This window comes from Anguilla anguilla, chromosome 14, assembly GCF_013347855.1.
Source record: "Anguilla anguilla isolate fAngAng1 chromosome 14, fAngAng1.pri, whole genome shotgun sequence".
Classification (NCBI taxonomy): Eukaryota; Metazoa; Chordata; class Actinopteri; order Anguilliformes; family Anguillidae; genus Anguilla; species Anguilla anguilla.
Window position 1 is genome coordinate 11,014,896 of NC_049214.1, and position 27,905 is coordinate 11,042,800.

The 27,905-nt window shown below is 40.2% G+C and overlaps 4 protein-coding genes across 6 annotated transcripts in view; 2 read left to right on the forward strand and 2 right to left on the reverse strand.

Moving 5' to 3' along the window:
- Positions 1-303: 303 nt before the first annotated feature.
- On the reverse strand, positions 304-6,301 carry ppwd1 (peptidylprolyl isomerase domain and WD repeat containing 1). Its single transcript, XM_035391249.1, has 11 exons — positions 6,128-6,301; positions 5,595-5,697; positions 5,092-5,195; positions 4,860-4,980; positions 4,262-4,709; positions 3,511-3,701; positions 2,148-2,337; positions 1,625-1,806; positions 1,339-1,420; positions 1,034-1,216; positions 304-823 (listed from the first exon to the last, which is right to left on the reverse strand). Exons 1-11 carry the CDS (start codon positions 6,258-6,260, stop codon positions 680-682), a joined length of 1,881 nt encoding a protein of 626 aa, XP_035247140.1. The 5' UTR covers positions 6,261-6,301; the 3' UTR covers positions 304-679.
- A 1,717-nt stretch (positions 6,302-8,018) lies between these two features.
- On the forward strand, positions 8,019-12,246 carry LOC118212854 (protein shisa-like-2B). The gene is made up of 3 exons (XM_035391258.1): positions 8,019-8,396; positions 9,018-9,175; positions 10,053-12,246. The coding sequence occupies exons 1-3, from the start codon at positions 8,038-8,040 to the stop codon at positions 10,202-10,204; spliced, it is 669 nt and encodes a 222-aa protein (XP_035247149.1). The 5' UTR covers positions 8,019-8,037; the 3' UTR covers positions 10,205-12,246.
- srek1ip1 (SREK1-interacting protein 1) lies at positions 12,112-18,661 on the reverse strand. Its single transcript, XM_035391259.1, has 5 exons — positions 18,580-18,661; positions 17,009-17,056; positions 15,881-16,018; positions 15,367-15,442; positions 12,112-13,030 (listed from the first exon to the last, which is right to left on the reverse strand). The coding sequence occupies exons 1-5, from the start codon at positions 18,590-18,592 to the stop codon at positions 12,868-12,870; spliced, it is 438 nt and encodes a 145-aa protein (XP_035247150.1). The 5' UTR covers positions 18,593-18,661; the 3' UTR covers positions 12,112-12,867.
- Positions 18,662-18,973: 312 nt separating this feature from the next.
- The window catches only part of cwc27 (CWC27 spliceosome associated cyclophilin), a 54,117-nt gene continuing 45,185 nt past the window's right edge, over positions 18,974-27,905 (forward strand). The window contains exons 1-10 of one of the 3 annotated variants that reach the window (XM_035391255.1): positions 18,974-19,509; positions 19,843-19,939; positions 20,130-20,242; positions 22,769-22,912; positions 24,108-24,206; positions 24,361-24,464; positions 24,900-24,969; positions 25,987-26,066; positions 26,527-26,563; positions 26,861-27,024. In XM_035391255.1, the coding sequence (XP_035247146.1) occupies positions 19,468-19,509; positions 19,843-19,939; positions 20,130-20,242; positions 22,769-22,912; positions 24,108-24,206; positions 24,361-24,464; positions 24,900-24,969; positions 25,987-26,066; positions 26,527-26,563; positions 26,861-27,024 (950 nt within the window). In that variant the 5' untranslated portion in view covers positions 18,974-19,467. Of the gene's footprint in view, positions 19,510-19,842; positions 19,940-20,129; positions 20,243-21,602; positions 21,755-22,768; positions 22,913-24,107; positions 24,207-24,360; positions 24,465-24,899; positions 24,970-25,986; positions 26,067-26,526; positions 26,564-26,860; positions 27,025-27,905 lie in introns of those variants that run through there. The other 2 variants (XM_035391254.1, XM_035391256.1) reach the window with 2 other exon arrangements.

A 27,905-nucleotide genomic window follows, 5' to 3' on the forward strand; every position in this document is an offset into this window, starting at 1 on the left:
TATATTCTGCGCATTGACAGCTTATGAAATACAATGGATTGATGCATTAGGCCCAGCCCTACTTTTAATTTTTAGTGTTTTTCATAGAAATTTGTTCAATTTTTGTTTTATACCATTAGGTCTTTGAGTGTATTGTACTGAAAACCATCATTTTGCTTTTTCTAAGAAATTCAAAGTGTCGGTTTGAGTTGATACTATCCTTATACAACATCATTGCTATGTAATGTTTACTTCTGTACTTGTACCTATTTAAAAAGCATGTATGAATTTAGTTCCCATTCTTAAACAGAATAATATTCCATGTCAATTTGTGAATAATATTCCATAAACAGCATAACTTCTGTAAACCCCTCAAAGCACAGTGCTCATCTAAAGCATTTGTAACTTGTGGACTTCATTTCTTTTCTATACCATTCATAATTAACATTATGCTATTAAATAACTAACGAACATGATAAGTGTTTCATTACACACACAGCTTGCTAATGGTTTCCCCTAAATGGAAGCAGACTGATATTAGGAAATAATCTTTACTGAAGTTAAAAAGTCAAGATAACAGATGTAGACTACATCTAAAGGCATTTCTGTCTTTACGCTCATTATTTGCATACTGTACATTTCAATTCAACTCGCTTAAGAAAAGAAAAAAGAAAGAAATCCAAACAGCCTTTTCTTCTGTTCACTTGATGGTGATGTTTATGATACTGATGTCTTCGTAGGGCTTGTCGGTTTTTGGATTAACTTTCAAATTGGAGATCCTCTGGACGACTTCCATTCCCTTCGCGCTTCTCCCAAACACTGTGTGCTTGTTGTCCAGCCAGGGCTACATAGAAATATGTTAAACTGTTAAAGAAATACTATGCAGGATTTCTATTCTACAAACTGGTAATGAACCTCCTTTCAGTAAATTGTACAAATACTTACTCCCATTTCTTGCTCAGAAAAAACATCAAATTATTTTTATGAGGTACAAATCTCGTGCTCACACACACACACACACACACACACACAAGGAATAAAACGTTGCTCTTACAGTGGGGACAACGGTAATGAAGAACTGGGAGCCGTTGGTTCCTGGGCCGCCGTTGGCCATGCTGAGCGTGTAGGGCCGGTCATGCCTCAGCGTAGGGTGGAACTCGTCCTCAAACTCTCCTCCCCAGATGCTTTCTCCGCCCATCCCTGTTCCCGTGGGGTCTCCCGTCTGGATCATGAAGCCCTGTATGGGGGTGACGCAGGTATCCTTTAGCCCAACCCACAAGGGTCTCCAAACACAGCACCAAATGCACTGCACCCGATAGGACACCGCTGAGCAGCATCTCTCTGGGAGACGCACCTTACCTTGATGACACGGTGGAATATGTGACCGTTGTAATAGCCATTTCTGCTGTGAACACAGAAGTTCTCCACCGTTTTTGGACATCTGAAGAGAGATAAACGATGAGTAAGACCCCTATAATTGCACTATGAGCCATGCGTCTGGGCAAAAAAATGATCACATTTAACAATACCACAAAAAAAACTAGAAATGTATACTTGAATGCCTCTTATATTGCTTGTTTTTTTTAGAACGATGACCTTTCAGCCTTTAGTGTCAATGGGTGTGGCTTCACAGCAGACTACGTACTCCACAGGGAAGAGCTTGATATGGATGTCTCCCATGGTGGTGTGGATGATGGCGCTGTCCGACACCCTCTTTGGGCCCTCGGCCTGTGTGGCCGCCATGACTTCCTCCTTGGACGGCTTCTCGTTGAAGATGTCCCTGTCTGAGTCAGCACTCTTTGTGTCTTCAGGCTCCCTCTTGGTGAACTGCAAGTAACAGGCAGGGCAGGAGAGAAAATTTAAATGGACCAGACAGAGTTGCTACAGTATGTATATGCAATGCAAAATTAAAGGATGTTTCATGGGCATTTTGTGTCTATTTAATATGGTAATTATATTAAAATGGTATTGTAATGATTCAAAATGGATTTTTGGACAAAATCCAAAATGCATGTTACATTTTGTGGACAAAATCCAAAGCACATTTAACATTTTGACCATGAAATGCAAAGTGCATTTTATGTTTTGTATACAAAACGGAAAGCACATTTTACTCTCTGTGCAGGAAATGCAGCAGCGTTTCAGTTGAACTTCAGCACGCGTCTCACCATGTAGAAGCGGTTCTTCTTGAAGGCCGTGCAGAAGATGACGGGGTCGGGCTCGGCGGCCTGCAGGGCTGGGTTGTCTGAGGCCTTCATCTCAATGGTGGGGGCGGCGTGCGTGGCTTTGGCGATGCCCTGAAACAGGCTCAGCTTCACCACGCGGATGTTCTCTTGCTTTCCCAGGATCCGAACGCATCTGTGAGAGGGGGCACGAGTGACGCGTCTCAACATGCGCTAACAATCCTCTCACCTGTGGGGACCTTCCATAAACCCAAAACTGACTGAGGGGCTTCAAGGAAAGGTGCGGATCAAGCTGTCCCAGTCAGATCACAGGGAAGCATACAGGACGACCAGGCAGCCCACAAAATTAATCAGGGCAAGAAAATGTGAGATGTGGTTTCTTTTTTCTTCCACGTAACTTTTAAACATGTATTAAGATGCTACATGCTTTTTGATAGGGCGGAAAGGTGTTTGTACGTGATATGCTGAATGAAGCATATTCAAGAAAGCTATATAGAAAATGCATTGTACACTGTACAAAACAGTGTTGTATACATGAATGGCATTGGGTTCTGTTGCACCAGATTGGTTCTCAAAGCAATTCAGGTGGCTCTATGAAGATACATTTTAATTAATTCTTTTGAAATGGCTGTTTGTGAATTGTGCTAAGGATAAGCGTCTGAGTGGTGGCTAGTGTTTATAAAGGAAACGTTCACTGGAAAAAGGGAGACTATGGTGCCAGAGTGCTAGCAGACCTGTCTATACAGTGCTCCATTGTGTTTGTGCCTCAGTCTTCTGATATAAATTTGTAAATGAATAACAAATAAGTAAACAATTTTAAAAAGGAAACCAAAGATAAGCATTCTAAATTTACCTTTTTTGCATTTTGAGTTCAAACTTTTCCCGTGGAGTTTCCATTTAAGCATCATGTGTACCATAATTTTTCACTATTTTCCATTGGGTTTATTTTAATTATTTTTTCTCAGTCCCACTTCTATTGTTTGAGTAAAACATATGGTTACGTCTGTTTGTTGTAACTTGGCTTAATTTTGAAATCAGCAATTTTATAGGCAGTCCAATTTGAGTCAACAGCTGCATTAAATATATTCTATATTAACCTACAGGGTCCAAGTTAAACTACGCGGTCGTTCCCTGCGCTTGGTACTGTACGTCCCTCTAAGTGTGTTTTCAACACACTTGTTATGGTTATACACTTTGTTGTACGTCGCTCTGGATAAGAGCGTCTGCCAAATGCCTGTAATGTAATGTAATGTAAAAGCTCAAATTCTGCTGATTTCCAATAGAATCTGCAGCATTTATTGGATGAAAGCATTGCCACAATCACACCATGGTTTCCATCTCCGGTTACCTGTTGGTTTCCACGTTGATGACTTTGATGCCCAGCATGGTCCCGTAGAGGACAAAATGTCCGGTTTCGTCAAAGATGATGTTTGTCAGCCGAATGCCGTCCACCTTCTCCAGCTCCCTCTCCACGGCCATCCTGCGGCCGAACTCCATGTCAGGCAGCTGCTGCCGCATCTGCTGCAGCTCGGTGAACATCTGAGAGGATGAAAGAGCTCAGAGTAAGCCAGCCCAGGCGTCACATGCAAACACAGCTTTGCAGTGTTATTTTATCGGATTGAATATGAAAGCCTTAGTGTTTAATGGACGTTGTGTGTGACCACCTAACTGACAACTGTCTGTGTCTGTGCAAACTGTAACAATATAAAGCGATTTGCAAAAGATCATAAAACAAACTATTAAAAAAGACATTATTAAAAGCTCTGTACAGTTAAATAATTTACAAATGTATATACTGGAATGTATATAAAGTAATGATATAAAGGTTAAATTAACAGTTAAAGATAAAATAGAGACAAAATGATAAGAAGAGCTACAAAAATAAAGCAGAAATACAAAATGAAAAATCAATTATAAGAAAGTGTGAACTAATGTGTCGTTAAAAAGAGATTGAAAACCTATGATGTGTGTGCATTTCTAATGACCTCAGATGAGGCATTCCGTACTTTCACATGCAATCACAAAGGCTGCATGCCCCCCCTGCAGCAGCATTATAGTTGTGTAGTGTGCACACACAGCTATCCTGAGGAATAACTTACAGTCAACGATTCATCAAACACTCTCATCAGCTTCCCAGTCAGGAATCGGAAAATCCTCACTTTGCGGTCCGAGGCAATGGTGGCCATTTTCTTGCCATCAGCCGAAAAGGCCAGGCTGGTGGGATAGGTTTTGCATTTGGCGAATTCATACAAGTCTGTGTCGGTCTTAAATTCCCAGTCCACTTGTCTGGGGAACTTGAACTCGTTGGGAAGGCCAGTCCAATACTCCAGCATGCCGGCTTTGTCAGCAGAGACTATGACCCGGAAACGTGGGTTCAGGCGGATTTGGGAGAGAGGGGAGGAGTGCATCTTGTCAAACGTGTGGAATGGCGTGTTGTTTCCCCGGCCGTCATACACAAATATCTTTCCTGTTGATTTTTCTGAGCAGGCCACCGTGGAGATGGCATCACCTGGATTGTAGATCCACTCACACTGGCCAGGATGGAAGCTGCGTCGCAAGAAAAAATTAAATTAATTTTTATACATACAAAGTCCCCTTAAATTCAGATTTTGTTTCTAGGATGGGAACTGCCATTCTCCAAAGCCACTTTTCTGGCTGCTCTTCTAAAACTCACAGTAGCAAGAGACATGATTTTACCCCAACTTGAGCATGTTGATCATGTCAAAGTTGACCACGTCGAACACTTTCATGGCCTGGTCATCCCCAACAGAGCAGAACAGAGCGCCCTCTGCACTGACTGCAATGCACTCGATCACCCCTGAGGGACAAAGCACACAGACACAACATCCATCACTGTCTCCAGTAATCTCCTTCTACTTGTAAATTAAACAAAGTTTACCCCACATAAAAAAAAACACAAAAGACACACCTAGATGGCTGCGAAAGTGTTTAACAAACTCAATTCCTTCCTCCTCCTTTTTCTTCCAGAATTTGACGTGGCCATCTTGACTGGCTGTGATGATGAAGTCAGTCCTGTCAGTTTAGAGGAAGAGTAACAGAAAAATGAACATTTCCTATTCTGAAAATCTAAATCTGAAAAAGCTTGTAAGCCAAAGTGTCAGTTTTTCCTTGAAAGTTAATGTCAATGTGAATACTATTCCATGAGTAGTTTCCATTCTGTCCCAATTAACTAAACAGTTGGAGCTACTATAGAATTACCCATAGCCAGGACGGATGGATTGACTAAGAAAATGATTAAATATTCAGAAAACTACAGTCCTGCAGCTGTTGTTGATTTACCAGTACTGCTGGTGGACAAGATCAAAATCAGTAACAAAAGGCATACATCAACCGTCAAATAAATGGTCAAATAAAAGGCACCGTGCTGGCAAATATCTTTGTGCCGCCTCGATGAATATAAACAGGGCTTACTTTGAACAGACAATATAAGTGATGACGTCTCTGTGCATGTAGCTCCGTTCATACATAGCTGCAGAAGGAAGATTGTCCAGGTACACACGCTCATAGTCCAGCACTGTCGGAAATACAAAACAGGTCATTCGAAATGTATCCAGCCAGCGTGAAAGTAACTAGCGAACAAATGAAAAGTAATTTGTATAATAGCCGAATTTACCCAACGTTAGTAGCCAACTAATCTTTTGCTAGTGAGGTGTCTTAGTCTATGCAAACACATTATCTAGTAGGTAACATAACGTTAAGTTATTTGAAACATTTAGACAACGTTAACCATCTAGATAGCGCTATCAGTGACAACTCGTGCGTACCTGCACAAATATGGTTCAGATCGCACTGTTCTGTATGTTAAGTAACTCACATTTGTTAAAGGCTGCATGCTTGTTAGTACAGAGTTGTCACGACAGTAGTGTGCTACCTAGCTAACGTTAGCCGGTTAATTATATACCAAAATTACAATCTAGTCTTTGGATATAAACACTTGTTTTAACCTTTTCTTTTCTTTTGATGTGTCGCCTCAATGGGCATCGGCCCAACCCATTCCTCGTCTTCAGCATTGCCGCCGTTTCCTTCATCAACATCTAATTTTCTCTTCAGTTCTGCACTACTCGATTCAGACGCCATGATTTCGAATTTTGAACTTTGACGTCACTGGTGGAAACGCTTCTTCTTCTTCGATGGTGTTTGTTTTTAACTTGGGTGGGAGGTGCATTACCGCCACCTACTGTGGTGGAGCGTGCAGCTGATTAGGTCAGCAGTCAGATCCTATTGCCATATTTTTGTGTAGCAAATGCACAAATCTTCCTTTACAATGCATGATTTTTTGGATGAAGTATTATAAGCATTTGATTTAAAATGAATAAATACATTATTATTATTATTATTATTATTATTATTATTATTATTATTATTATAAGCAGTAGTATTATTTTTATTTATTGCATTTATTCATTTTAAATCAGATGCTTTTAATATTTTATCCAAATCTTCATGCATTGTGAATTAAGATTTGTGCATTTTTATATGCAACTCAAATGGTTTTTATCAATATAGCCTATGGATGGATCCCATCTACTTATCATTATTATGCTCTTCCCTTAGTGATAAGTGGATCTTTTTGTGTCACTGTGCCCATTTAATGCATTTTACATGCTTATGTATCAGGCCATATCGAGAGAGGTAGATAGATAGACAGAGAGAGAGAGAGAGAGAGAGACTTATTGCTTTGTCCAATGGGGGTCAGTCACATTGTACTCTCCTCTTTATGTGACTCATGATCAAAGGATCTTTCAGAGGTACTCATCTGAGGAATCACAGCTCTGCACCTGTGCTCTCATGGTGCTGTTAGGTCTGGTATTTACCTAACAATTAGCATGAGTCAGTCAGATGTTCGTCAACACTGCCTTCTTGCTGCCTTGGCAACAGTTGACAAAAGGCTTTTAATTAAAGTAATGTTTTACCATTTGTAAGTGCATGACATTTTCTGTACAGACATTTTGTCTATCATGTTAATTTTCTCTATTGTTCTAAGCATACTAAATAGAGAAATGTCAAAGCAGAGCTTAACAGTCCAGAGTCTAAAACCACCAATTCACAGTGTCATTATTGCAATGAAATTAAATAATTTGAAATTGAATTATGTGCAATATAAAGATGCTCACTGCTCAGGCATATTGACATGAACAGTCTGCTTTTTCCTGTACACCTTATCTTTTCTATCTAATCACATGTTAAGATTAAAAAATATGAAATTGCACACAAGGAATAGATTGTGAACAAGCATCATTTGGATACTTAGTGATTCTGCAGTGACATTTTTCTTCCGTATTTAATTGCTTGTTATTTTCATTGACTCCGTCTGAATGACCTGACCAATCTGAACTAAAGATAGCCAACACTTGAACACACACACCAGTCATTTTTTTCAGATGTTCTTCTGGAAAAAACAAGACAGCATAAGCACATCTTTTCCCTCCTTTGTTTTTCAGCATGCTATGTTCAAGCATGTTATGCAGGGAACTACTTATGTGAATCCAATCAGATAAACATGTACCCTTCTCCTTTTGGTCTCTCTTAAGAAAAACAAGGGCACTTTACATTCTCCACTAAAATTCAAAGCAAGGTGAATTGATGACATTTAATAAGAACAGTGCTCAGCTGTGCCTCACTCAGAGAGAGAGAGAGAGAGGGAGAAAGAGAGAGAAGAGAGAGGGAGAGAGAGAAGAGAGAGAGAGAGAGAGGAGAGAGGGAGAGAGAGAGCCCTTTTTGATGAAACATTGTAACAGAGATTTTTAAAAAACATAAAATAGACAATAGAAAAAAATGGATGAACTGAACCTGAACCACAAAAATCTAATGAGTGAGGTAAAATTTCCCCAGTGTGAGAAAAAAAACTTAACATATGGAAGCCCACCTCTCTGATGACAGCAGTGCCCTCCTCCCCATTCAGTACCCTGAGACAGAGATAAACCCAGCTGGCTACACATCCTGTGCGCAAGGTGGGAAGGAAAACACCAGGTTCATATCCTCATCGGTCTGGTCAGACTCGAGCCCCCTCGTACCCCCATTCAGGATGGCTGAGGCACATGTTTGCGAGGGCTACTACAGTGATGACATCCGCTTTGTGGAGCGCTTCACTTGTCCCCTGGACCCAGACAGCCCCGAGCACATTTTCTGCTGTGGGTTTGAGGACATGAAGTACTGCTGCAGTGAGCCGGGAAATTACTTCCCCTACAAGCATGCGTACATGTGGACCCTGAGGTGAGTGAAGGGATTTTAAAGGGAGCAGGTCAGCACAGGTGCCTGAACAGAAAGGGGGGCATGAGAGTGTGAAATGGCTCTTTGTAAACATTTTACATCTGCAGTAAAATGGGGGGGAAAGTGAAAGGTAGCATAGGTTGCTGTGACAGAAACATGTTTTTAGTTTTATATTTCTTAGTTTATAAATAATATGATTTTTCACTGGTAGCATCTGAGTGCTTTTATTTCAGACAACACATTTCATTTCATACATTTGGACAAAGAAGAAAAGAAGTTGGTTCTGCACTTCATCGTTGTGAACTTTAACTGGCTTCCGGACCAGTAGCTCTGAATTGTATTGATACATGAAGATACTGTCTGCCCAAAACACAAACTGGGGTCAAACTACTAAAGTATTTTCCCCCTGAATCTTGGCATTTCCTGTTGTTGTTCAGTTACAGCTTAAAGACAGTAAGCTGGAAGTATTTGATAGGATGGTGTACTTGTGTGTATGTGTGTGTGTGTGTGTGTGTGTGCGGGTTGAGGGGGCTTGGAAGATAAACAAGCATGCAGGCGTGTTTAAAAAATGTGAGAGTTGATGCAGGAACCATGTCGTGCTTCGCCTGTACCGACTTGTTTCAGTATCGGGGCGCTGGTCGGACTGGCTATCGCGGCGCTTGTCCTCCTGGCCTTCGTCGTCAGCGTCTGCGTCCTCTGCGCCCTGTTTCTCCACAAGAAGCCACAGCGGCGGTTTGATTCCGGACTCAAGTTGCACATCCTAGACGGCTCCACAGAGAAAGGTGTGCTCGGCCCCCACAATAAGACCAGGCGCAGAGCAAAATCCTTGCACCAGCGGTGTCTGATACACCAAACAGCTGCACTCTGTAGTGTACATCATAGAAAACAAAAAAAGGTGACAAAGAATGCATGAAAAGAAAGTATTTCAACAACATGAATCACACTGTTGTATACATAGTATTGATATTTATTTCATGATTGACTCCAGAAGAAAACTGTTGAAGTGAACATCAACACAATTAAATCTGATTTATTCCAGTGGAGTGACAGTGGTTACCGTTCAGAAAATGAACTGCTTTGGCTACAACCTGCTTATAATTGACACATCATTTTTACAAGGGATAATGAACTGCCATTGAATTATGAGGATCACTGTAATGACTGCCTCTACCTTTGTTGAATTGCCTGTACTATATGCACTCTCCTCATCACTTTTCCATGATATCAACAGTAAGCTTAAGGTTGCGTTCAGCCCACTGTACTAAAACACAAAGCAGCTCTTAGACAGACAGATAGACGAATAAGTAAACAAACTAATTAATAATATATTTCATCACAATCAGTTCTGGCCTGGGTTATCACTGAGTTATTGATAAACACATTTTACTTGATTCAAATGGGAAGACAATCAAATCAAACTGAATTCTTGGAACAGCTCTGAATGAAATGAAGCAGGGAAAGATACTGTATAAAGGCAACACTATGGGAAGTCAGTTACACCAGCTATTAAACAGAACAGTAGTTTTTAGAACTCATCTTTAAAAATGGTCTCTGATAGACTGCATCAGAATGCTTTTCACTGCGTTCTGCTGAGTCCATGTTGAGGCCTGAGTATAATGAAAGAGACATTCTAATGTATTATTATTTGTGTGCTTGCAGCTTCAAAAGGCAATGTGACACAGAGTAGCACCACAAGTCAGAACTGCACAGATGGGGAAGACCCTTCAACCAGACTGGGGAAAAGAATTCAAGAGAGTGAAACGGCTATTGTCACTCCGGTTGGGGATACGAACGTAATAAACCAAATCTAATATAAATAATCAACAAATAATTAACACTGCAGTTCAGACTTTCTGCGGTTCCAGGATGTGTGAACTCTTGTGTAAACTGATATAATAACTGTTATATTAAAACACACGCAAGCACGCACACACACACACACACACAGATATTGTCATCAGTGAAAGGTTCAGTTGTTGTAGATGGGTATTAATTAAAATGCCATTGTCTATAACATGCAGTAGCATAATAATACAATTGCATTACGTTTAGATTACATTTATTTAGTAGATGCTTTTATCCAAAGCAACGTACAAAAGTGCATATCATGGTCATCAATGAACTGTGACTTTTGAGTGAAGCTTAATGAACCCTACAATTGCTTACATATCACTGATTGATTTGGACCAATAATAGTTTTATTTGGAGAGCAAAGTCTTTGATTGGTTCATACAAGTCATCCATGATCATAAAGCCTCTCTTTGCCATCACTGTAATATAGATAAATGTAAAAATTGTGAGTTTCAATACAGTTTTGGAGTACCTGTAAGATTCATTCTGTGGGACATCTGAAATTATGGGATTGTTTTATTAGTTTTGAGTACTGAGTATGTATTTTGTCAAAATTCAAATAAAAAAACAAAAGTTTTCAGTTTAACTTTGTGTTTGATGCAGTTAGCTAAATAACATATTGGCAATCAGCTGTAGGATCATTACCACGTGCAGTCAGTTGAACTCCACATTAATTGTACTATGCACTCAAAAGACACCAAGCCATTACTAGGGTGCTAAACTAATTATATTTCATCATCCCAAATGAAGGTGCCCTTCCTACAAGTGTAGTCGGATGAAAACTATTTCTCAGGTCCTTGTCACCATACAGAGGGGACTGGAATCATATTGTGCGTATTTATGCCATTAAATGTGATTTGTGCCGAGCAGAACAAGCCCTGTGTAATAACATCAAAAGAAATTCTGATTATTGTCGCCAAGGTTATGGGAGGTTTCAGTCAGTTAGGGGTCACTGCTATCTAGCTGACCCATGGTGGTCGATCGAGCACCACTGGGCTACATGCTAAAGTGGCATATTACGATCTTCCTCTGACTCCACTCTGTGCAAGCGTTGCTGTTTCAGAGAACTGTACTGGCAGCATGAACATGGCTGTGCTTGCAGATAACTGAATGTGCAAAATTAGGGTGGGAATTGAACATGTACAGCCTCATGTTGGGTGCCAAATTTGTAAAAAGAAAGAATTAAAAAAAAAATTCTACTCTACAGAATGCTAAATTTATATGAATTATCTGGATGAAACACGTCATTGATGTCATTTTCACACCTCAGAGGGTTTCAAGACTGAATAGACAAACAAAGATGTGGCATAAAAATGTGTGAAAAAATATTTTTGTGTGATACTCTCTGGGCTGGAGTGTTTTGTTGTCGTAGGTGAAGTCTCTGGCAACAAACAATTGTGTTTCATAGAATGCATTGGTGAAAACCTTTCAAGGATGCAATTCAATGCTTTCAGTACATCATAAACTATGAGGGTTCAGGCACTCATAGGCACTCTTAGGCTACTGTTGGTGACAAGAGCAAGTAAATACTTTGCAAAAACCCACATGAACACATTTGGGCATGTAATCCAAATGCATTTTGTGTGTTTTTGATGAAGTGCATGCTATGGACTAAAATGATTTTAGCTTGCATTGAGCACTTCTTAAAAAATGCATCCTGACCTAAAACTGGTCTTGCCTTCAGGGTCTCAAATACGTTGGACAATATTTCTGTTTGTCAGCCCCCTCCATAGTAAAGTTCCCATATTTTGCAATTCAGAGAGTCAAATAGCCCAGAGATCAAGAAATAAGAACAATGAGAGATGCATTTACACGATCTGCATTGGGTGGCAAATCAAGTAACAAAAATAGACAGCACAGCCTTTTAAAAAGTTTGCAATACAGGTGTTTATTCCACTAGCATAACATTGCGTTTTCAAAAGAAGCAGAGAAACAGAATTCAGCATAGAAGGGAAGTACATCAGGAATATTCAAATCATGTTTACTCAACAGACGTGTGCTAGAGCTGAAAACAAATGTGATTATGTAAAGCAATGTACAACGACTCTTTAGAGAATGCTCTGAAATAAAAATAAAAAAGAAATTAAGTATACAAGGTTGTATCTACTGTTGATAAATGCTCATTATACATCAACTATTTACAGCTTTAGCATTAGTCAATTGTCCTGTTCTGCCTATAAATTAACGACTGATGGCTTGAGGTGGTTTCTTTCAGTCTGTCTTAACGAGAAGACTACAAGAGACCCTTCAGAGATGCAATCAGCAGTGAATTATTTATCTTTGATTAGAAGACACTGGCGCTGACTAGGAACAAAGGAAAAAAAAGCCAGAACCAATACTAACCAACCAAACCAAAAAATAGCACGGGAATGTGTCCCCTCAAAGAACGGGATGTTCATCTCATTATAAATGACCTGCATAGAGACCAATACAGGCATTTGTAAATACGGGCAAATTAATCAAAGAACATCCAAATCATGTTTCAATTAATCAGTGATGTGAACATTTTATTCATACACCCATTTCAACGCTGCATTTAATGCCTGTTAAAAAAGAAAAAGAAAACAAATCGAGACTTTAATTTAACTTCAGGTCAGAAAGCTCTGATTGGACTGCTTTCCTGTCAGTCACTTTCTTGAGAGCTGTCAGATGAGGAGGAATGCCTCTCCGCCTTTTTGTGCTCTTTCTTGTGTTGTTTCTTCTCCTTCTTCTCTTTTTTCCCCTTCTTCTTGTGTCCCTTGTGTTTCTTTCTGCTCCGTTCCTCATCATCGCTTGATGAGTATGCCCTGTGGAGAGGGACACAGTGTCTCCAATCACACAAGACTCGCATCATCAACTGAGTCACATTGCCCTTTGGCATTCATCATGTGGCCTAATGCATTCCCTATGTTTAAAAAAAGCCTTGAGAGAATACCCGTCACATACCGCCCAAAATCACTTCTAACATCATGCAACAGTGTGGATGAGTTCTCCAGCCAAGGGCCTAAAAGTGTCATGTAGGGGGTTCTTCTACAATACAATAATTTGTATAAAACATAATTACCAAGATGACTGGGTTTATGACCGGTGATGGTGCCTATAATCACGTCAAATCTAATGGCTGTGTATTTTCTACTTTCCTTTCTTTTATCCCATTTATAGCTCTTCCGATTCCCTTACTTGACTTTGCTAGCGGAATTCCCTGCGGTACGCGTTGTCCTGTCCCACTGCTGCGTGGTCCTCTGTTCATTCGGGAGAGCGCAGACAAGTGGACGAAGTGTGACATGCCACCGTTTCTTTTCACTCTGCAGTCCACCGGATGAGGTGTGCAATTTTTATACTGGAGGACTGAATTTTGACCAGCTAGAGGAGATGTAATGTGCAAAGAGTCACGGGACAACTTGTCAACTGAAGTCTTCCCTCCGCATACAAAGCAATGAACAATTACGCAGGACCGTTAGCCTTAGTTGGCACTGGTACGGTCAGGATTTTGACTGGGGGAGCACAGGGTGCATCACTACATAGAGGACTCCTGCCCCAGTGCTGGCATCAACTGGGAGGCCCCCCCGAAACCTGAAATGAAAAGTCGCTGTCCATTTGTTTGGTACTTTTGCGACCAACAAATACATGTCACACAAAAGTGTCAGGCCAGGAGATGTCCTCTGCTGACCAAATGCTTTTCCATGGGTGCCGACCTGATGACCAAGTGTTAAAAACTCCTTGTGTGAAATCTGGCTCTAACAGTGCAGAGCAGAGTAGTGCTTGTGGCACAGCATCCTTCAGCTACGTCTTATCACAGTGTTCCATATAAGTCCCCTGAATGCTAACAACAGACCTGCTACGTCTGCGGGAAGAAGGAACAACACCGTAAAGAGCTCCAGAGCTATTATGTCGTCAGAGAAAGACGCTTGTGAGTCACCCATTAGGGGGGGTATGAAGAAAAAAAATCAATGAAAACCACCACAAGGGCAACAACCTCAAAAAAAAAAAAACTTCTACAGAAGCTCTTAGCGACTCAGAGACGGGTCCACTTGATATCTATTTGGGATTTCAATGCCATCTGTAAGTGTCCCCCGGACGTTTGCTCAGTGCCGCTGTGCAGAAGCGTGGCAGACAGGGCTCTGATGAAAATGCGCTAAAAGCCTTTTCCTTTCAGGGCCTTCGTCTCAGCTACGCCGACCACAACAGGGTTTAAAGAGGTACCTTTATTAACTTACATAATCTATGTATCTTTGGTTTTATTACAACAAAAACATAAGTAACAACACATGGACTGAACAGAGGGTGAAGAAATGTTTTCCTTTAAGCAGATAAACCAACCTTTCGCAAATGAGATCAAATATGGGCTATGCGTTTTCCTGTAAAAAAATTTTTTTATTTATATATTTTTATCTCCCGCCACCACCACCCTCTTTGGAGGTCAACTTTATTTTTACTAGCAATTATAATTTACTGCCCTGCGATAGATTGGCGGCCTGTCCAGGGTGTATTCCTGCCTTTCGCCCAGTGCACGCTGGGATAGGCTCCAGTACCCTGCCCAGGATAAGCGGGTACAAATAATGGATGGATGGATGATTTGGTTCGATGATTTGGTTGTATTGTTATTTTTTTCTAATGGATGTGGCAAGGGGTTCTACGAAAATGCGAATAGTAGTGCTGACCGTGATAGTGATAATGGTGATAGTGAGGGTGGGCATCCTGGTAGCTCTCAGTAGATTGAAGGGTTTAGAAAAGTGTCCACTGGTAATTACTTATGCATTGGGGAAGTTGTAAAGTATTTTTATCCAGATGATGAAATATGGGCCAAATCTACAATGGTTGAGGATGGTGAAGAGAAAGGACCAGCTTACCTTGTCAAACGACTTTTTAAGCATTAAGCACAGATGCAGTGGTTAATGGTCAGTTGCTGCTTTTGAGATTATATGATAGGGTGGTATTTTTTGATAGATGCATTAAATTAAACAGTCTCAAACAACTGGTAAGCTGCAGTGAACTAGCAGGGCACCAACTCAACCCTAGTAACCGTGAATAAATTAAGCCCAGACTACATCTCTAGGACACAGATAATGGTCTCTCAGTTAACATCAGCCAATAGCTTGACAGGTGATGGTTGGTCATACGAACAATTTTATCAAATAGTTACCTCTTTCGTAACTTTTTGTGAGACTTGTCTTTATTTTTCCTTTTGTGCTGTGCTTTCCCGGAATCCTCTTGGGAACCTGCAGCAAAACAAAATTGCTTTGATTCCATTTCCAAGAAAAGAATATTGGATAAAATAAAAATAGCACTGATTGATTGCACTGGCAAAATGCTATAAACTGTTAAAACCTGAACATATGAACAGCTGAAAAGTCTGAAAAAAAACCTAACACAGGAATAAACACTGCTGTAAGCAGAATATCCGGGGTCCAGTTACAGAAAAATCACTTCAAAAATGTATAAACTGTAGGACTGATGTTCATGATGGCAAGGTCACATCTATGATGTGGGACACCTACATTACCATCCGCAAGATTAATTGTCTGAACTTTAATTGCACGAGGAGATGTGTGAATGTTTGCACTTCTTACACTAAGTACATACAAATGCACTCTGGAGAATATGAGACAAGAGAGTAATGGGAGGGCAGCTTCTACGCAGGCTTTCGCAGCTCTTACCCTTGCCCGGCAGCTTGTCCTGTGAAACGTCCTGCTCCTCTTCACTCTCCTCGCTGCTGGTGCTGCTCACATCCAGAACGATGTCCTTCCTCGGGTCCACGCGTACAAAGTTCCGACACTCAAACGTCAGGTGACCCGCTGGGAGACCGACACAAACGCAACCCCACGTGAGGCAGGAGCCTGACTGGGCACCATGGCAACAATTCCAGGTCGAGATGAGAGGTTTTGCTGCGCAGCCAGCAACAGTGTACGGGATCCACATCGTTAGGATTAACGAAGGCTGCAGTCACGGTTCTGATTAATATGTTTAATCTTAATCTGTGAATTATGTATTTTACTAAATGAGTACATTTTACTTAACATTCAAAGCAAGAAAAAACATATATTTGTATTCACGTGAAGATACAAAAACTCAGAACTGATGAGAGAAAAGAGGTAAGAATCAACAGACTAATAAACTTAATCTCCTAAATTTACTCAAGTTTTTGTGCAAAAAAATGGACAGCATTCAGTAAATGCAAATTTGTTTTAGGCTCTGTAGCCAGCACACCGGATTTGAAATAAAACAATGAATATGCAGTTAAAGTACAAACTGTGAGCTTTAATTTGAGGGTATTTACACCCATATCAGGTGGTCAGTGTAGGAATTACAGCCCTTTTTATACATAGTCCCCACCATTTTATGGGAGCAAATGTAATTGGACAAATTAACATAATATGAAATAAAGCCCTCACATTTAATACCTGAAAGCGAATCTTTTGCATTCGCAAGTCTATGACACCTTCCCCATTTGTCAATATCGGGAAGAAAAAACGCAACGCATTATCTGTGCGTTTCCAAATATGGTCTTCAGGCTTGGATACACCCTGATTATACATAATGTTCTCACTTGGTCCTGCGAGATTCCGACTCACTGTGGTCATTAAAGATCCCAAAATCTCCCTCTCCACCTCAGCTGATGTGTGGTGAGCGTTCAGGTGCAAAATGGCTGCCACACATCACCCAGTTAAGTACTACACATTGGTGCTGGTTGAGGCAAGTTGCCCCCTTATTACTGAAAAGTGCTTTGAGTGTGAGAAAAGCTGCTGAACACATGATTGAAGAGGAATGCATTAAGGATTTCTTACGGTAACCACACTTTTTGCATCCTGCTCTGATGTTATCCTTATTTGGGCCTGCAATGAAAAAAAGAGCCATTTGGAAGTCAGAAATGATTTTTGAACAGAGTTTTGCTCTATATTAAGAGCCTGCAAAGATCTAGATCAAGGTTTATGGCAAATCTATATAGTGACCACATTTCAGCTCATCACTGAGGCTACATAAATAGTCAACCCGGCTGACTGTCAACCTGGCTGACTGTCAACCTGAACTAACTTGCACGTGGGGAAAAAAATTATGAATTTGACTTCTCTCAGCAACAAAAAGAAAAATAAGTTCTAAGCGTCCCTATTTGGAGTCTCATTACGAAATCATTATCTAAACAGAAAACTTAAGTTAAATACCAAGCAAGAAACACAGCTGCGAGAGAGGGACTTCGTGGTTATTATTTCCTTAGACGGGATGGAGTACCAACTATAACTAACACGAAAGAATACTGTGAATTGGCTGACAAAGCAAGCTGCCTAAATAGCGTTACAGTAACAGTGCAGAGGAGTGTACTTAAGAAGAGAGAGCTAACCTAAGCTTTAACCCTGTGTTTTCCGTATCACTGAGCAGACTCGCTTTAAATCGGGGTGTATCGCCCTGGTAACTTACGCTTTACGGCTGCATGTTCAGGCTATCGGACTGAAACATAAAAGCATTGACCAATCAACCTGGAAAATGATATCAATATTCCTGCAGGATCCCGTAGAGCTCGGGGTGGTGGCAATTATTTACATACCGAATTTAATCGCTGAATCCTATGCGTCAATATCTACTTCCCTTAAGTATGGGACACTGGCCTGAGTCCAATAATTGTTGCGTTTATGAATAAACTTCGGTGTGATTGCTTCAGGAAATATTTTAAACATCGTGTACCAAGTGTAATGTTTAGGAGTTCTAGAATGAGCAGTTGTCACATTAGAAATAAACTGTAGGACAATTAGTGAGAGTGTTTACTTGTTTATTTGCAGTGGTAAGGTGCATAAGGTAGGCTATATTAACTAACATTCACACTATTAGCTATTTTTGTCCCTGGCTTTGTTGGCGACAACAGTGTTACTTTTTGAAATTATGACTGTATTATGTTCTTTGTATCCGTCCATATCAGTATTTTTTTCCCTCAGATATCGTTACTCGAGTACGGTTCATACTGTAGCCTACTGCTATAGGGTCATTTATGACGACACAGACACATTCATGAGAACGTGTGTAACTCGATTAACAGAGCCCGTATTCACTTAGCAAGTTGATAACCACCTTCGTGATACGCCTGATTGCGGTTGTTAAAGTGTTGTGAAACTAGCTAACGAAAGAAACATTGGGGTTCCTTCGTAGTATACCCCCAGTTCAGTTAGTTTCAAACTCCCGCTATCTCACCATCACAGACACATCGAGAGATGGAGAATTCTAGAAAGGAAGCTCTGCGCTGACATTCTGGCAAAAGAAAAGCGCGATAGTCTGTTTCGTAACAATCTTATTCATTATTTAAATATCCCATTATGTTAGGTGGGCACATCGACAGTTTATTTGTTTTTGGAATTATTTAAATAGCTACCTGGGAGAGCCATGCAGTTATCCTTAGTCTTCTGCTTGTGTCGTCAAACCACTTTCAAAACTTCCCGACAGCGCATCTACAAAACATGCCCGATGAGAAACATCAAACGTATGTTCCGTGCCAGCTATATGCACTCTGCGTGTTAAACAAGAAGTGAACTAGATGTCAACAAAACTGCTCACCTTTGTTTCAGAAGCAACCATTGATTTTTACTGCATGAACAGCCCGAAATCAACGTTAGTTAGATTGTTTGCTCGTCTGACCCTGGACTTGTTTCTCGGGGATTTCTTATTATGTAACACTTCACACGACTTGAATTTAAGCGACGTGAACAGTGATTTCACAGTATTCCATTTCACGCCAATTTCGAAGGGGACAGTCCATATGTTTTCACTGACCTCTCTGAGTGAAAGTTATAGATATAAATTATAAGAAATAGATAGATCTAATTTATTCACTGGAAAATACTTTTCCATTTCATCACATCTCAAGGGGCACATTCTAAATTGTACCATCCATTAAAAATAGCGCACAATTGATAAGGTTATGACACTTTTACCAAACTTATAACATTTTGCGTTATCTTTCTTGGAAATAGAAAGCCCATTTTCACAAGAGTCATGTACAGTTGTCCAGATATTCCAAAGAACCGTAGAAGTACGTCAGAGTTCCTTCTTCTGTGTCTTTGTTTAGTTTACTGTGCTTTTATTTTGAAACGGTTTAGAACCGCCACCGGAAGTTAGATTCTCGTTTGAGCAAGTTGTGTTGTGGAGCGTGGAGGGAAATGTAATTTTTTAAATTGCATGCAGTAAATTGTTGTATTCAACTGGATTAAAAATATTATCAGGTTAAAAGAGCGCTTTGTCGGTAGCATATACAAACGACGAAATGAGTAACATATACATCCAGGAGCCACCGACAAACGGCAAGGTGGGTAGGTGGCTAGCAAGCAAGCTAGCCCACATAATAGTCTTAAATTCCCAATTAGCGAATGTAGATCGCTCGCTAATGAATTGTCCATTCATATGGTAATCCCTCAGTATGATACCCTTGCACACATTGTTAGCACTTAACCCTAGCTCCACTACAATAATTGGCGACAAGCAAAATGCCAATGCATATTCGTTGCAGTATAGCTGCACAAATGCTGAAAGAGAGTATGTGCATGTTGCTAGCTGGCTGAATGTATTTAGGTTTTTTTTGCGTCAGTCAGTGTAAAGTGCACAGTGTGTTACTAGATTGCTAAGTGTTGTACTTCTCCAGGTATTGCTGAAGACATCAGCTGGTGACATTGACATTGAGCTGTGGTCTAAAGAGGCACCAAAGGCATGTCGAAACTTCGTTCAGCTCTGTATGGAAGGTAAGTAGCCTGAGCGTAATCCCAAACCCTGTATTGCTTCACTTGGTGCTTCATGCTAAAATAACTTGGACAATTATACATTGTATGCTATCAAAATGAAAGTTAATAAAGCAATTGCAGCTTTACTAAGGCTCTGTCAGACAGGTGGCACATTAGTCCACATCTGCTGATGCTTCGCTTCTTGCTGCAGGTTACTATGATGGCACAATATTTCATCGTGTGGTGCCAGAGTTTATTGTTCAAGGGGGTGATCCCACAGGCACAGGGACCGGTGGGGAGTCTGTGTATGGACGTCCATTCAAGGTGAGAGAGTGTTTATTTGCACAGTTTCTTTTCAGTATGCATCAACACCTTCTAGAGGGCATTGTAGCAGCTAACCAAAGCCTTGTTGCATGGTGAAAGAGCTGTCTTTCTGGAAAATGATGCCTTCTGGTTATAAAGTCATCCCAGTAATAGAATGCGTTTTATATTTAGATGTATTCTGAAATTATCTATGCACCTGCACGCACCCGTCCCCCTCCACTGTAGACTTGTTGTGACATTATATGCTTATTCACTGTTGCAGGTGCCAGATCTGCAGCACAGCTGACATGTAATCAGACAGTCAAGCCTATTATCCAATAAATGCAATATGCATTGAACCTTAAGTGCATGCATCATGTAGATCAGAGGTGGGCAACGAGGGCCATATCTGTTTCTGGTTCTCATGCCAACTTCTGGCCTGAATTATGCAATTAGCCATAACATTTACGCCATCTGACATTTTTGCTTCATTCATTCATTCATTACATTACATTACAGGCATTTAGCAGACGCTCTTATCCAGAGCGACTTACACAACTTTTTTACATAGCATTTTACATTGTATCCATTTATACAGCTGGATATATACTGAAGCAATTTCGGTTAAGTACCTTGCTCAAGGGTACAACGGCAGTGTCCTACCCGGGAATCGAACCTGCGACCTTTCGGTTACAAGTCCAGTTCCTTACCCACTGTGCCACACTCCGTCTCATTCCTTGATAAGCAAGTGAATGACAGCCAAAGACTGTTCTTGTGTTCCGATCTGAAACATTTTTCTGTGATCTAATTTACAAGTGAACCAGTGTTGGTTTACACAGTCAGTCAGCTCATTTAACCAGGGCAATTGGTGGAAACAAAAACCTGCATACACACCGGCCCTCCAGGACCGGAATTGCACACCCCTGATGTAGATGGTACTTTCCAGGAAATAGACCACTAAGTTGAGTTTCCAGGAAATAGACCACTGAGTTTGTGTGTGTTGGCATCTCACAAATGGCTCCATGGTGTTCATTCAGTCAGTTATCTCATATCTCTGCTATCTCATAGTTACATTTAGTAGGGACTGCTATTTGAATCCAAAACAAATACAAATATGTATTTGACTTAGGTCTGGTAATCATTAATAATTAATTAATGAAACCACATTGTTACGTCATTGTCCCGCAAATTATTTTCCTGGGGATGCTAACATTAAACAGCCTTTGAATCATTAGATTGCTTTTCTTTTTTATAAGCACATTTTCCCTTTTTTCTGAACCTACCCAATTTGAAATGAAATGTGTGTTGTGCCACTTGAGTTAGCCTGCCTCTGTACTCTCCTGCACATGAAGAGCTCTGCAGCTGAAGCACATGCTCGGATCAAATGCACTGGCCTTCGAGTCAGTGGCTACTTTACAGGACAGGCAGCGTTACTGGGCAGACCTAGAACCTGTTGGAGCAGAAGTGTATATCTGAATGGCAGTGCCTCACCTGTGTGCAGCTGGCGTACTGTTGGGAGAAACTTATGTAAAAGTAATCTTGGTTATTTTTGATTTAATCCCCTCCCACCACTCTCTCTGAAGCCGAGCTAAAACCTGCAACGTTAAGGGGCCAAGCTGCACTTCTGATAAGTGATTTTGCCGATTGGGTCACTCAAGAGCTACATGTTTTTGAGATGTATAGTGTTTTTTATATTCTGTTTTTTGTCTAAAACATTAAGTATGAACTTATGTAAGTTGCTCTAGATAGGAGTTTCTGCTTAATGTTAAAATATAATAATGTGAGGTGAAATTAGTATTGAATATTAATTGTAACCTAATTAATTGCATATGTATTGTAAATTACTTTTAAAAATGTCAGTAAGTGAATTGCTTATATCAAGATGACCCTTAATTATGTGCTGGAAGGAAAGAAACAATTGGCTATTCAAAATTATAATAAAAACCACAATAAATTATTGTATAGTCATAGATCAATTATAGTTCTTTAGTATAGTTTATTTACTTGGTCTGTGCTTGGTATATCCATATAAATACTCCACTTGGTTCATTTCATACAAAAAATGTTAATGAAAGTTTGTATTTTTATCCCTCGAGAGTTATGCTATGTTATACAATGGTGCCACATTATCAACATTTTATCTATCAATATAGATTCACATCACAACAGTAAAACCCTCAACAATCACAATCTCAGTCTCATGCTTGTTTCAGTGCATAAATAATCCATATCTTGACCTTCCATAAATATTGTAGGTGTTGTATGCATCTTTTCATACTGTCATACTGTATCTCAGATTTTCAAATGTTGACCTTTATAAACGTTGACAGACTTAGGCCTTTGTCTTCTGTCATGGATATGTCTTGGAATGAGCAGTGATGTCAAAAATCAGGTTTTTTTTTTTCTTCATGATGCCACTTATAAAGTTTTATTTGAACAATGTTGCAAAAGCTCTGAGTAGTGCTAATTATGAGTTTTGCCATTTAAAAAGGCCAGTACAAGTGAAGTATATTTTTACATTTCTTTTATCCCTCTCTCTTCCTGTAGGATGAGTTCCACTCCAGATTGCGCTTCAACAGGAGAGGTTTGGTTGCCATGGCAAATGCAGGGCCTCACGATAATGGCAGCCAATTTTTCTTCACTCTTGGGCGCGCAGATGAACTCAATAACAAGCATACTATTTTTGGAAAGGTAAAAGCATAAGGAAAATGGGATGTTGGAGTAGTTATTGGGCTGGGCTTTTGTTGTAGGAACACTGAGGTTTGAGCATATGTTGAATTTGTGCTGGAAAGGCATTGCAGTGTGCAATGGCAAAAGCTTTTCAGGTATTTAAACCCATCTGAGTTTTAATAGCTGGATGAATCCCCATGCTGCAAAAACCGAAAAATATTTTATAGGACATGCTGCCCATGTATATTTCTGTAATCCTTGAAAGGAGTATCAGGGTATATTTTCTACATTGGTGGGTTACGCTCCTGAGTGTGTCATTTCAGAAGAATGCATTGTATGTTTCCTTTGTTTGCAGCCACAGCCTGACAGAAACATTCATAAATAACCTTTCAAAGGTGTAAGTTTGGACTCAGGTTTAAAATTCTGAACAGTTCATTGATCTGCAACTGTAATTTTAGAGAAGATACTCCCTTACTATAATGATGAGTATGCTGTAGATGTAAATGTTTAAATCCATGGAACATGAACACTGACCCTGCAATTAGTTGTCTCATTGACATTGTGCCTTGTACATGTAATTTGAACATAGAAAACCCATCTAAGGTATGAAATATTATAAAATAAGCATTGTTGTGGAACATCTGCTTTTACAGTCTCTGATTATAGTTTTCAGTTTCAGTCAGAATTATGGAATTGTACAGACATTTACAGCAAAGCAAAGCTGATTTAATAATTAAAAAAAAAAAACTTCAACTATGCTATTTATTAGTACCCAAGTCAACAGCGCATACAGAGATGCGTATGCCATTTGGCTGAAGCCTTCGTCAAGGCTAGTAAAATATAAATGAATGTTTTTTGGGGAGTTTGAGAACTATTAGCACATAATATTCTTTCAGGCTAGTGCACCTTTTCTGGGTGTTTGGATTTCAGCAGTACATTGCTCTCAAGCCTACTGTTTAAGGCACTTGGTGGTCAGATCTGAAACACAAACAGCTTACTTCAGTGAAAAGAATTATCTATTTGTACGGAAAGCAACCGGACATGGTTTGTTTCATGCTAAAAATAGGATGTAAATACTGTGCTTAGATTTGGCAGTTACCAGGCTTTTGCCGTTGTCTTCAGTGTCTGGTGAATGTACCACGGTATTACTCTTGTGTTCTTCACAGCAGAAGCATGATATTGTTGAGGATGGGCTTGTGTCTGTCCTATCATACAGGTCACTGGTGATACCGTGTACAACATGCTCAGGTTAGCAGAAGTAGAATGTGACAGCGATGAAAGACCTCTGAATCCACACAAGATCCGATCCGCCGAGGTCTGTTCCATAAATATTCATTCATACGTTCATTCATAAGTTATTTTCAATAATAATAAATTGGTAGTCTTTGAAATTTGGCCTCTGAATTCCTTGTGACTCTACTGCAGTTGTTTTGACAAGGACTTACTGTGTACATATTTCATGTTTTAAGGTTCTGCATTCTCCGTTTGATGACATTGTTCCAAGGGAAATCAAAAAAGCCAAAAAAGACAAAGATAAGGAAGAGGGAAAGAAATCACAGTCCAAAGCAACAAAGTAAGTGGTTTAAATTGGCAAAAAGACAAGAAAAATGAAAATAATTTTCTTTCCGTGTGTCTGCAGGTGTATATTGCATTATCATACACACATTGCATTCTTTTTTTTTTAATTCGGTCCCTCCAATCCCACCCAAATTTAGAATGTCCCATTTGCGAAGTATGTCCAAGCGTGCTGTTATACGCCCCTGGGTTCTTTGAGTGACAACAATATAAATACTTCTGAGATAATGTCTGCCAAATCCAGTGTATGGTTCTTCTCTGTATATAATTCTAGATCTCAGGTTCTTAATCGTAATCTGACTCTTTGCCAGGTGAGACTATTAACCTGTGAATCGAGACATTGTATATTCACATTTGGCTAAGCGTCAGTGTTGCAAGGCACCTCACTGCCTTGTTCGTTTGTAAAAGCGTGAGTGCTTTTGTCTCCCACCAGGAACTTCAGCCTGCTGTCTTTTGGAGAGGAGGCGGAAGAGGAGGAGGAGATGGTGAATAAAGTTAGTCAGGTACTGTTGTGGGCCGCAGAGTGTTGAATCACCTGTCACTTGGTTGCCGCGCCTGTTGCCCCTGTGATAGTTTCGATAGCTGCGATAGTTATCCTGCAGCTCCGTAGTCTTGTAGTTTGAGTGGCATGAGAGTGCTGCGCAAGATAACTGCCATGTCCCAATCCAACGTGCCAGATTAATGGAAAACTGCTGTATAAATGTGGCATTTGAACAACAATAGTATAGCATAGACTAATGAAGAGGCTCCCAAGGTTCTTATGTATTAGAATGTATTGCGTGCTCAATAAAAGAAACTGGTTCACTTGGGGAAAAATTTGAAATATGCAATGCCATCGTCTGATTTAAATATGTAAGATTGCCCCAGGAATTCCTGCCGTCGCCCCATATTACCATAGTGTCACCTTTACTGATGCAGTTTCACTATTTAATGTTTTAAAGGGTGGTTGTAAGTGTTCTCTGGAGTTGTTTCCTGGAATTGTTTTGTTGGTATTAAAGGCTTTATCTATTTAAAGCCTCCATTTGAACAGTATTAAAATATCAGACTTGATTTTTGTGAAATTTCCTGCTGGCTGTAGGTTGCTGGGTGTGATTGTGCCGTCCTCTGATAAATAATCTTTGGTTCGAACTGCAGTTTTTGTTTCAATTTTAGTTAGACAGAAATAAATTCCCCCCAAAAAGCCCAAAGCAAGCCTATTGCATCTAAACGATGAACATGATATGTTTACATGAAAATTTTACATATTTGAGTGCTGTTGAACTGGCGTATTATTTGATCGTATAATGATAAAGAACACTTAAACAACCGTGAAAACCTCTGACACTGTAGCCATTTTAACCTTTAGCATTACACCCCTCCTTAATCAGCATTAGACCTGTCTGAAACAGAGCTATCTCTTGCTAGATTGGTACCTCTGAATCTGTGACTCCAAAATGTGAGCTACAAGAGTTAGAAGCAGAGAGACTTCAGTATTCTCCCCGGATTTCATGCAAGTGTTTCCTCTTGTTTTATTCTTGCAGACCATGAAAGGCAAAAGCAAAAGCAGCCATGATTTACTGAAGGATGACCCCAGGTTAAGCTCCATCCCTGCCATAGACAGGTATGAGAAAACTGTGCTGCTCGATGTCCGTAGCCGAGAGAAACGACCTCGTCTCACGTTTGCTTGTCTATGAAAACGCTTGTTTCCATGGACAGGAAGCTCATTGGCAGAAAACACTCCTTTTCTTGGGAAATGCTGCATGTGTAAATCAAACACGGCGGCACTCTGAACAGTGGGGAGAGGTAGCCTCTGAGCCGCGTGCGGTCTCAGTGGAGTGGCCGTGTGGGGTGCGCTGGCTCATTTCATTGCCGTCCCTGCGGTTCCCATCGGCGGGCGTGCTGCTCTGACACCACGGTGACCTCACTGAGCTCTCGCCTCGCTGACCTCACGCTGACCCCTGCAGTTTAAGTTCAGTTTAACTGTCGAATCACGAGTTCAGCCACGAGGTACGCTAGGCAAAAAAAAATAGAAGCGTGCTATGTTCAATCATGTAATGTAAATATTTTCTTCTGTTCGAAAGGAAAAAGTCCAAACGAGACGCTGGGGATTCATCAGGGGTAGGTTGCAAGTTCAAATTTTGAAACAGTTGGAAACTTTCATCAGTATCTTCACAGAGCATGTTTTACGAGGAGTATTATAAGCATGGCATTTCGGATGAGTACAATTGATATGAAATAAGTTCTTCCTTTTTTATTAATTGTTATTGTTTTTCGCCTTTTATCTTATTTAGCCTGGAAATAACGTGAAAAAAAAAATATTTTCTGAGGCAGAGAAATATTTCGGACAGAATCTTTGCAGTAATATTTTTGTCTCGCGTTTGATTGGGGGGTTTCTCCTTGTTCCACGTGGTGAAGGGTTTGGATGAGGATGACGAAGGAGACTTTGAAGTTGACGAAGACGATGCTGAAGACAGGGAGGAGATGAGGCAGCGCATCTCAGACAAGCTGAAGAAAGACAAAGTGGAGGAGAGCAAGGCAGAGCCGCTGGAGGAGGAGAGAGGACGGAAGGCGAGTCGCAGGTAAGCCTGGGGGCTACTCCGGCAAGTGCAGTCTTCATAATTACTCAGCAAGGTTTTAGCAGCAGATAATTACTGCTTTTAGTTATCTTGTATCATGTTTTGCTGGGCAATAATAAGAAATCTGAAAAAAAAATCAATGAATTGAAATCCAATTGCAGCTTGTTTTCCGTACCACTGTTGGATTTCTGTCCAGCAGGGGGCAATATTGTGCTGAAAAAAGGGTCCTCAGTAAAGCTGTGAAATGGGTAAAAGGGTAGTGAATACATTTCATGCTATTTGAGGATTTGGCATTTTCTGCATTAATTTAAAACCCACATTTTAATGACTTTTAAATTGCTGATTCTTAACAGTGCTCCCCCTTAGTGACAAAGCATCCATGAGTCATTCTTAAAAGGGGAGCCTGTGGCTTCCATTTCTCAATACTTGAACCAACATAAATCGTTCTTCATTCAATACCACAGAAATGCAGCCCGCTAATTATGTTCACCAACAGCACTGTTCTAAAAGGGTAAGATCCATTGCAGTAAAGCTGATTATTTCTGGAGGTAAATTAAGGTACAATTGAATCTTTTTACGGTCACAAACTTTTAAAGGTTTTTCAGTCAGCAATAGGCTTACGTACTGGTACTTTATTCTGCTGGTTTATATGAATCTCCTAGGTTTTTAATTCAGTGGACATTTAGTGTAATAGTTGGGTACAAAAAATTGTACATTTGATAACTTGTGATTGTGACAATTGTAGTCCCCTCGTGGTCAGGTAATCACACCATACAGCAAAATAAACCACCCTGAAACAGTGGAACGCCTAGAAGAGTAAAGAAGTAAGACTTTATTCATCTTAATCTCAGGTTGCGAACTGCTTTCCCTCATCAGAAATAGTG